Raw genomic sequence first — 10953 nt, forward strand, 5'->3', positions numbered from 1 at the left:
CTCTCGTGTGAGCATGTCTTTGGTTTCTCTTGTCAAGTCGTGTGTTGAGAAGTTACAGCACTTGCTTCACTGTGGCCAGAGAATTGGCATGCTGCAGAGAGCATGGACTCATGGCTGATGGGGCGGGAGGCTTATCATATCCTTACCCTCTCATGATGAGGGAGATGGCTGATCATCATTGGAGAGGCAGAGTACGCCTTAAAGCCAAGGGGACTTTAAATCACGATGCTCTTATTACAACTAAAAAAAATGTTTTAAAGTCTTCCAACTGGCACTCAAAAACGTAACAACCGGACAATCGCTGTTATACTGTAAGATAAAGAATTTTTCAGTATATCCAGAAGATGTCCCAACCGGTAAAAAGGACACATGCTCCACTATGTTCATAGCAGCCCTATTTATAATAGCCAGAAGCTGGAAAGAACCCAGATGTCCCTCAACAGAGGAATGGATACAGAAATTATGGTACATTTACACAATGGAGTACTACTCAGCTATTAAAAAGAATGAATTTATGAAATTCCTAGCCAAATGGATGGACCTGGAGGGCATCATCTTCAGTGAAGTAACACAATCACAAAAGAACTCACACAATATGTATTCACTGATAAGTGGATATTAGCCCAAAACTTAGGATACCCAAGATATAAGATACAATTTGCTAAACGTATGAAACTCAAGAAGAATGAAGACCAAAGTGTGGACACTGTGCACCTTCTTAGAATTGGGAACAAAACACCCAGGGAAGGAGTTACAGAGACAAAGTTCGTAGCTGTGATGAAAGGATGGACCATTTAGAGACTGCCGTATCCAGGGATCCATCCCATAATCAGCTTCTAAACGCTGACACCATTGCATACACTAGCAAGATTTTGCTGAAAGGACCCAAATATAGCTGTCTCTTGTGAGACGATGCCGGGGCCTAGCAAACACAGGAGTAGATGTTCACAGTCAGCTATTGGATGTATCACAGGGCTCCCAATGGAGAAGCTAGAGAAAGTACCCAAGGAGCTAAAGGGATCTGCAACCCTATTGTTGGAACAACATGATGTACTAACCAGAACCCTGGAGCTCTTGTCTCTAGCTGCATATGTATCGAAAGATGGCCTAGTCGGCCATCAATGGAAAGAGAGGCCCATTGGACTTGCAAACTTTATATGCCCCAATATAGGGGAATGCCAGGGCCAAAAGAATGGGAATGGGTGGGTAGGAAAGTGGGGGGCGCTATGGGGGACTTTTGGGATAGCATTGGAAATGTAATTGAGGAAAATATGTAATAAAAATATTAATAATCAAAAAAAAAAGAATTTTTCAGACTAAGCCTAAACTTTTGCTGAATTAATGTTTGTTTTTTTCTGTAGGCGGTAGCAGAATTAGAGAATGTAAAATCAGAATCAGAACTGTTAAGAAAACAGCTGACGAATGAGAGACAGACAATTAAAAACCTTGAGTCGTTGTTAGCTACAAACAGAGATAAAGAGTTCCAGTCCCATTTAACCTCCCACGAGAAGGACACAGAAATCCAGCTGCTGAAGGAGAAGCTAAATCTCTCAGAAAGCAAACTGTGAGTGTCGCTGAGCCGTGCGTGGGGAAGTGTCTTTGACAAAGTAGTTTCAACTTGCGAGGTAGCGAGGGCACAAACCCACGGTCCCTGACTCTCCTAACTGCTGCATCTGGACATCCAGAGGAGTCACTCAGGAGACATGGGGTTTGAAGCCGTAGACGTGCACATCTTCATCCCCAAGGTGGGCCGTGGGAGCGAGCCAGGGAAGAGTGAACTTCATGGGAGGACCTGAGTCTGAGGAGTGAACAAAGGCTTTGCTGAGGGGAGGCGTGTCCAGGTGAGCTGGTTGTAGACATGAAAGGCTTGGAGTGGGTGAGATTTGGTTCTCAAGTGCTTTGTTCATCACCATCAAGGGGACTGGTGATGACATCATCCCAGAAGAGAAGAGCCTGGACTTGCGAGCATGCAGAAAAATGGGCTTTGTACAGGGCCAGGGGAGTTGAGACAGTGTTCTTTGTGAGGCAAGAGGCAAGGAAGAACCAAGGAACCTGTGTTGCATCCTGTGTTGCTAGTTCATGGACTGTGCAGATGCTCCGTTGAGAGAGCCCCTGTTGAAAAGCTGTGATCCTTGTCTGTTCTTAGGAATCAGCTCATTTGAATCTGCACTTGATTCTACAAAAAGAGGTCATTCGGTTTTTTATTTCTAAGATCTATACATTTTTTTTTTTAAGAACTACCCAAAGCCGAGAAACCTCCATGCTTCGGACTAAAGTAACACAGTTGCAGACAGATTATGATAATCTGAAAAGGCAGATGTCAAACGAGAAGTACGAACGGTAAGACAGTTCTGTAGCAATACACAGTATTTCTGCATATCTTCTATCCCATTTAAAGAGTACTTAATATGGTTTGCAAACAGCAAACTGCTTTAGTATTAATCTGTAAGCTACATTTCTTAGGCACTTCCTGCTATAACATTGAAAAAAAAAAAAAGGTTTGAGCAACTGTACTACGAAGAAAAGCTGAATACTGAATAACTGAAGGAAAGGACAGACTGGGGGCCTCTGAGGGGACAGCCAGCACTGACACACTCCTGACACTGGAAGGCACAGTGTGATGGAGAAAGTGGGCTCCTTTGTCATTAAAGTTTGGGAGATTAGAGGCACAGAGAAGGCCAAGTGGATATGCAGAGAAAGATGAGAGAGAAGGGCAGAGGAGGGAAGTGTGCAGTGCGGGAGCACTGTTCTCAGGACCTGGACTCCAGTGACAGCGACATTAGTGAGGTATAAGTGACTGAGGACTGCTTCAGACGTGGGTGTGTAAACAACTGTTCACATACACACACACACACACACACACACACACGTGTGTGCAGTCATGATGGTGCTCCCCTGTAGTCCTCAAACTCAGTAGGGTGAGACAGAATGCTGGTGAGCTTGAGAACAGCCTGCCCTTCATAGCAAAAGCCTGTCTCTAGAAGAAGTGTGTAACTGCTGGGGTAGAGGAGACTGTAGAAGTTTATTGGCATTGGAATTTGAACTTCTCTGCCTAGAATCAGGAAGGACTTGATAGAGCAGGCCCAGAGAACAACACAGATGTGAGGCTGGGCAGAAGCCAAGGGTCCAGTGAAGAATAGGAGATGGCTGTGGAGGAAGAATCGGAACCAGGAAAGGACAAGGCAGGAAGTGGATGTGCTCAACTGCACCAAACACCGCACAAGATGTAGAAATGGCCAGGAAGCCGCACGTTATATAAAGCTTAAAGAAGAAAGTGAGTGCCCCCGGCATCACTATTAATATTTTGAGTTAACATCTAGTTGTATATTGGTTTTGGTTTTTGTTTGCTTTCGTTTGATTTTTTGAGACAAGCTCTCTCTCCTCATGCCTTGCCCTCCACCCCCCAAGTACTGGCATTACAGGCACATGCCAGCAATGGCATTACAGGCACACGCCACCCTACTGGCTTAATGGGGATTTGTATATTTTTGAATGTATACTTGGTATCCTAACTTTTTAAAACTATCATTAAAATATCATTGTGGTTGTTATGTTTTTAAATGTTATTTGTTAATGCCCTAATGTTCTGATATAGCTATAGCATAATTGCTTTGAATAATTTCTTCTAATATATATTCTTTTAATTGAAATATTTTACATACTCCTGAAAACAACTAGAAATTGGGGCTGGAGAGATGGCCCAGTGGTTAAGAGCACTGGCTGCATTTTCCCAGGACCTGGTACCTCCACAGTGGTTTTCAGCCGTCCATAACTAACTCTCCTCTGCCTTTTACAGTCACCAGGCACATGTGTTGTACAGATATATACCTGCAGGCAAAGCCCTCATACACAGAAAATAAAGTGAATCAACCTTTTTTTTTTTTTTTAAATCCTGCAAATTTGGCTAAAGTATATAAGGCTAGGCCAGGCATCCTACCCACTTGTAGTTCCAGCTGCTTGGGAAGACCAAGGCAGGAGAATCCCTTGAGCCCCTGAATCCAGGGTAGCCTGGGTAACACAGTAAGGCCCCATTTCAAAGATGAAGCCAACTAAAATAAAATAAAGGTGGTAGAAACATAGATTGCACAAGCAGGTGTTCTGTAGTGGACTAATAACCCCTGATAGCCACGTGTTAGGTTCTCCTGGTGCTTATAGCATATAATCTTCACTTACAGAGAGCGAGCAATCCAAGAGATGCGCCGACTTGGTCTTCCTACATCACCTCTGAGCTCTACTCTGAAATCTCCTGTACAGACTCCTGATCATATCAATGCATAGTTACCAGGAAGGTATGTACTGGGTACCAAGGACAGGTAAAGATAACCTGTAGTTGTAAAAATTTTGGAATTGCCCTGTCAGGGAAAGAGAGATGGCTTGGAAAGGTGTTCCCAGGGACTTCCTGGAGCAATGGACATGTCCTGTGTGTTGGTGGCATGTCATAGTCACATGGTATGTGCAGGTGATGTGCATCAGCTGCACATGTGCTCTGTGCATTTCACTGTGTGTTAACCTTATCTAAACAGAACAGGAAGGGCTAGGAGTATGGGTCTGTGGAGGAGCACTCGAGGAGCATGCAGGAGCCCTGGGCTCACTTTTAGCACTGCAGAGGAGTGGGGGAATCAGCAATTGCTAAGAAATATGAGATGTCACAGGACGGTATTAACCAGCTACCAAATTCAGTGTACAAATAACAGCTGATGACGTGGGAAAGGCTTAGAGACAGTGCAGGAGGTGCAGAGCGCTCAGTGTGGCAGGGATGGCGGGCTGTGGGGAACAGGGTGGGAGAAAGCTTCAAAAGTTAGGACGGGGCATACAAACCATGTGAAGGTGACATCACATGCAGATGTAGACTCAAACTCACCCGTCCTTAGTGTAGGGTGCATATAAAGAGGCTGAGTGAAAGACTGTCTGTAGTGGATCTGCCTCACAGCCGTGTCTGAGCCACATAGGGAGCCAGACATAGGGAGAATAGTAAGAATTTGCAGTAGATCCCAATATGAGTTCAGAAAACTCTTCTCAGCTCTTAGGAGGTGGAGCCAGGAAGGTCAGGAGTTCAAAGTCATCCTTAGCTGCACCATAAGTTAGGCCCACCTAGGCTACGTGAGACCCTGCCTACAACAGGCAGAGAGTCAAGAGAAGGTGCCATATCAAGGGTGCATAGCTCACTGGGACTGCATTGGCACATCTAGTTGGCGTGCACCCAGACACAGAAAGCATAGACGCAAACTCTGCTCTCAGGCTCTCTTAACCGTTAAAGCATGGGTTCTTTCTCCTTTGTTTTGGGGTTTTATCAGTGAAATTGTACATTTCTGGCTTCTTATTATCTGTGGTGCACTTGTGAGGTCCAGCCACAGCCATATGTGTGTGCCATTGGATGGTTATTACCACTGCATAGTGCAGTATCCTGACGTGTACTTAAACCATTAGTTCACACTCTGCGGTTGACAGGCGTCTCCCTGGCTGTTAGGAAGAGTGCCCTGCATATAGATTCAGGATTGAAATTGCCGACATCACTTATTTCCAAGCTTCCATAGACATGAGGATCTGTTCCCAAGGAGTTGATGTCAGGATGCCTCTGGCTGACGCAGAGTTGAAGACCAGTTCCTTGGAGATAGGAAAGAAGCCTGAGTCAGACCCTGGCTTTGACAGATAGTTACTGAAGAATGCAGACTCACTCACTGACAGAAATGGTTGAGTCAGTTTCTTCAACGTGATGCATTTCTTTGCCTCTTTTAATAGCATCACTGTGTGTAGAAGATAACTAGCATCTCCTCAGAGGCTCCGAGTCCCAGCACCAACAAGGGCTGCTCTGTGGCTTCACATCCTGAGGCCAGTGTCTCGGGCCCGCTCTAATGATGGCTGATGGCTGCTTTTTGCATGAATTTTTATGTTCTTAAAATGTTTATTTTCCTGTCACCTGAGTCACTGCGCCCTTACACCCAGTCGGGTACGGGGTTGTTTTGAGGGTGCTTAGGTTTACCTTTGGTTGCAGTGCCTCAGAACAAGGTGCCAAACACATTTCCATTCCTGACTGTTGATGGCTTAGCTGTGTGGTTGGCCAAGTAGAATGTGGGACCAACAGCCCCTGCCTCTCCACATAACGTTCAGGAGCATCATCCAGCCTTACAGATGGTCCAGGACAGCCGCTTATCTTCACGAGCAAAGCTGGGTGGCTAGGCTGTGATATCCCCATGGCTTGCACATCTAAAAGTCCTACTTGCTGGCCTCTCACATCAGGTAGCCTCTACAAGAGTCAGCTGTAACCCATGAGAAAGAACAGGAAGTGAAATGGCAAGTGATTCATTGGTGTTGTGGGATGGGGGGGGGGGGTGTCTTGACTTTGTAGATCTCCTAAAAAGTTCTTGGGGACTTGGGATTCTTGGACCTCATAGGAGCCACTGACAACGTCTGGGGACCCTCCACTGTGTAGACTGCTCACCGAGCATCAACAGGCCCCCTGGTTTGGTTCCCAGTGTCTCATAGTAAATGTCTACGTAGTGTGTGTGTGTGTGTGTGTGTGTGTGTGTGTGTGTGTGTGTGTGTGTGTGTGAGTGAGATGTGTTCGCCTGTGTGTGAACTCAGTGCTGGATGGCCTCTGTCAAGCTCCACCTTACCCTCTCAGGCAGGGCTCTCCCTGGCAGTTAGATGGGTTGGCCAGCAAGCCCCTGAAATCGATCCTTCCTTGCATTCCCCTGCTCGAGCTCTTTACCCACTAGCACTCCTCTGCAGCCCATGTTCCACAGAGCTCCGCTGTTTCTGAGCCACCGGCGCTGCTGTAAGCTCTGGCTATCCTCGCTCCACCAGCTCTTACGGTGGTTATCATTGTAATCCTCCTAGTCTAGGTGCATCACAAACTATTACAACTGTTAACAATTCACAACTTACAATTTTGTAATAATTGACAATTGATTCTGAAAGTATCACAGTGCATTTATTAGCCAATAATTCCTTTTTGTAGAAGTTTCTTGGGAAATATCACAAAATTGAATGTTAAAGGATTTCTCCAATGAGCACTGAGACACAAATTACATGCACATAAAATCATTTCTCAGATTAGTGTCTCTCTAATAGTAAAAATGGATAACCTAGTTTTATTTTTTATTATGTTTTTATTAACACCACAAGAAATAGGGAAAAAACTGTCATGAAGTCAACAGAACCCTTCCGACAGTTAATTCTCTGCCACACACCAACTAGGTGTCCTGTAATGTAACTCTATTCCTTAAACTGTTCTCCTCGAAGACCATGTCAGATCCCATTGGTGAGAGGGTCAGTGGACGCGACACCTCCCCGTGTGGGCTCCAGTTACAGTCCCAGATAACTGCTTCTGACCTTCCTGCTCTTAAACCCCGGATCCGTGCCGCACGGATCTCTCCCCAGGTTTGATTGAATTTGCTAGATGCTTATGCTTTGCTTATGGTCACCCAGTTACTACCAAAGATACCAGTGAATGGCCAAACACGCACAAGGCACAGGGTGTGTGTGCACAGCTTCCAGGGTTCGGCTCTCTGGAAGGTCTCCAACCCTGGTCTACTTGGGCCTTACAGAGGCTTCAGTACATGGCATAATACGTCATTAGCATCGATAACTGACCCTTAGCCTGCCCCGTCTCCACAGCCCTCAGCCATTAGTCTTCTCATCATTACTGCCGATCGCTCTCTGCACAAGTACTTTGGGAGCCTTTGCCAGGCTCAAGGGGAAGAGGAGGCCAGATGTTTGTCTTCTTCAACCACAGCATCACGGGAGATCACTGAGAGAACCTGTGACTCAGCAAACCAAATCCTGTTCTTACTGCCTCTCCCTTCGCGTGTCCAGCTATTCCTCAAGAAATAGAATGATGCTTCTTAAAGATGATGAGACTTGGAAAACAAGCTCTTGTTAGAGACTCTAATGGAAAACTATAGAATTTAAGTTTTGATTAATGTATTGAGTGACTAATTTTTGTCCTCATTTACCTTTCAGATTATGGTTTTCAGTGAGTTTCTGCATGGATTTTTTAAGAACACAGAGTAATGAGATATTTGAAGTCCTTGTTCCTGTGAATCATGAACACTGACACAAATTCTACCTCTGTCAACCTTTATTTAAATCAGTGGATATTTATGTAAAAATGTTTAGTTTTAAAAGAGCCTTATATGTATATTTTCATATGTGAAAAGACAAAATATGTATTAATAGCTTAACTGATGTGATATGTGAATTTTTATTATTCCCAACTAAAATTACTCCTTACAATGTGTCTATACTGTGAATTGCTTTGACATGCTCACATTATGCTTTAATAATCTGTGCCTTAGTGAACCATAATATATGCACGGAAGGATTCTTGCACTATTTAGGTGTGTTCGGTTTTCATGCCTGTGTTTATAGCCCATAGCATAATGAATTCAGAGAATGATCCGTTTGATGCTGTTCCATAAGTGTGACATCAGTCCATGTGTGCTGTCTATCACACAGCGGAGTCTATCTGAATCTAGTCTAGCAGAACTCTTTTTATTTTAAAAGTCAAGAAAGACTTTATGTGAGCTTCTGGTTCCAGAGAGTTAGGACTCCCTCAGGGAAGCAGAGGGGCTGACAGCGAGCTCACCACACAGAGCCTAGAGTGGCCAGGAAGTAGGGGGAGCTGTGTACTCCGAAAGCCCTCCCCCCAGGGACGCACTTGCTCCAGTAAATCTGCACCTCTTAGACCTCCTCAAACAGCACCCCCACACACCTGGGGCCAAGTGTTCAAGTCTCTGGGTCTGTCTGTGGGATACATTTCTCATTCAGACTACATTTTCTAAAACCAAATATTCAACTGATACCATTTTTCCCCCTGAGGTGTTTTTTGCTATTTCTGAAAGTTCAGACCTACTGGAGATCAATAAACTCAGCTACCTGTTGGGAAATTACTTACAATTTCATCAACTTTGAAAAACATTTTCCTGGCCTTAGAGGAAATGTGCCTAGTGATCTCATCACAGAACTGTGGATAAAATAGTTATCGCTGTGTGTGATAGTGCAAGCAGGAAGGGCGGCAGTGGGAGACACTTTTATCTATGTGGGCCTTATTCGGGCTGTCCTATGTGCTCTCCACATGACACTTTTTTTTTAAGAATTAAGTTAAAATATATTCAGAGTTTTGTAAAATAATAAATGAAAAATTTTTTTTGCTAACTAAATTCTTCAGTGTACTCGTCTAAAATTTCAGAATATGAAAGTATATAAAGTAAATATAGAAAAGTGTTTTTGTTAAAAGTCCAATATGCATCTGATAATACCTATTTGTGGCTTCAAATCCTATCTAATATCCCCAGTCTTTCCGAATAGTATGTCAACACCGTCCCTGTGCCGTGTAAATTGAAAACACCTTTTTATAACTTCCCTTTCAAGGTTGTGTAGCTCTGAAGAATTGAGGTGTGTGCCAACCCTCGGAAAAGAGTAGACATACAAAATAAAATGTCAGATGCCAATACTAATCATGTACCCACTGGTCACGTTTGAAGAAACCCCTCTTTTATAACTAGATTTCATTATGATTCAGAAAGAACTTAAAAGTCAGCACAGGCCAGCGAGTCAGCTGCGAGCAACCCGCTCTGTTTCCTCTTGGCTTAAAACAAGTTGCTCTCTGTGAACGTCCCTGAGGGTGGGTAGACATCCGGGTAACTAGTGTGCCTTATGTGGTCAGGATGTTCCCTTTGCAATAATTTGCTGCATATTTGAATACAGGACCACTTACTCTTCCACTATGTTTATAGTTTATTCTATCTCCTTTGAGTAAATTCATGTTTTATAGCAAAATATGAAAAAAAAGACCATTTACAATGTCATTCGGAAAGTCTTGTAGTAAATACATGTGATAAAATATCTGTCTCCACCTTTTCTCCCAAAGCAACAGCAAGACACACTTTCTTAAATGTTCATTTTTAGTGTTTTCTGTAATTATAAATTTGTTGCTTTCAAACTTGTTATTTTATAACCATCATACTGCAGGTGCTTTGAAGTGATTATCATTTTAAAAGTGATTATTCTTTTTATAAATGTTTTTACTTTTTTTTAAATAATTTTTAATCATGGAGCTTGATTATAGATTTGCCAATAAACATACTAGTCAATTTACTTTCTCTTTCTTTCCAACATGTTTTATAATTTTATATTAGTAATATTCTTAATTCTAAAATTAAGTAACATTTACTCAAACAAAACTTTATCATGATGGGACTTGGGAATATCTTTCTTGGGAAATATGCCAGCCATATATTTAAATAAATCCTTGATTTTTGGTTCAAAATACAAGAATTTAAATCAGAATTCCTAATGGGTGAACAAAATGCATTGACATGTGTTTATAGTTACACGGTCTTGTCGCTTTAAATAATTTTAACATTATTATTACTATATTTATATACTGCGTACCCATCCTCCCTGCTCATTGTAAATTTACCACACATGTCTCATACCCTTCTCTCCATTTAAAGATTTGACCACGTGGCTCACTGTCTGTCTTTCCACCATTAGCTCCTTCTAACATCAGTCTTTTTGTCAGTGCCTTTGGATCACAACATTGTAGTTACCTGGAGGACTTCTAGGAAAACCTACATATGAGCTCCTACACTCCATCAAATAGATGAGAATTTCTACGAATGAGGCATAGTCTTGCAGTTGACCAGATTTGTAGGACAAAGCACGAGTCATCTCCTGTGGAATGAGGCTGAAACACAAGGACTGGCTTTAATTTTTTACATTTATTAAAACATACTTGTGTCCTAATATGGTCTACTTTAGAGGAAGCTCCATCAGTCTCCTCTTGAAGCCTTGGTTCCCTGACCCAGACAGTGATGGGGTGGGGCAGGCCCTGCTTCTGAAAGTGACTTCTGTTTTTCTCCCTGCCATCTGGGGCTGAGTGGCTCCAACTTCATTCTTACTTTTCTGGTAAAAATATTTGATGTGTTGAAAGAAGATACAAAGGAGCAG

General features: G+C 43.1%; 1 protein-coding gene across 1 annotated transcript in view; it reads left to right on the top strand.

The window, feature by feature from the left end:
• The window catches only part of Cep135 (centrosomal protein 135), a 67288-nt gene extending 57062 nt beyond the window's left edge, over positions 1 to 10226 (top strand). The window contains exons 23-26 of the mRNA XM_029477920.2: positions 1362 to 1564; positions 2236 to 2340; positions 4176 to 4289; positions 7963 to 10226. Coding sequence (XP_029333780.1) covers positions 1362 to 1564; positions 2236 to 2340; positions 4176 to 4278 — 411 coding nt within the window. The 3' untranslated portion in view covers positions 4279 to 4289; positions 7963 to 10226. The remainder of the gene's footprint in view (positions 1 to 1361; positions 1565 to 2235; positions 2341 to 4175; positions 4290 to 7962) is intronic.
• Positions 10227 to 10953: the final 727 nt, after the last annotated feature.

This window comes from Mus caroli, unplaced genomic scaffold (genome assembly GCF_978045245.1).
Source record: "Mus caroli unplaced genomic scaffold, Mus_caroli_1 scaffold_4, whole genome shotgun sequence".
NCBI classification, from domain to species: domain Eukaryota; kingdom Metazoa; phylum Chordata; class Mammalia; order Rodentia; family Muridae; genus Mus; species Mus caroli.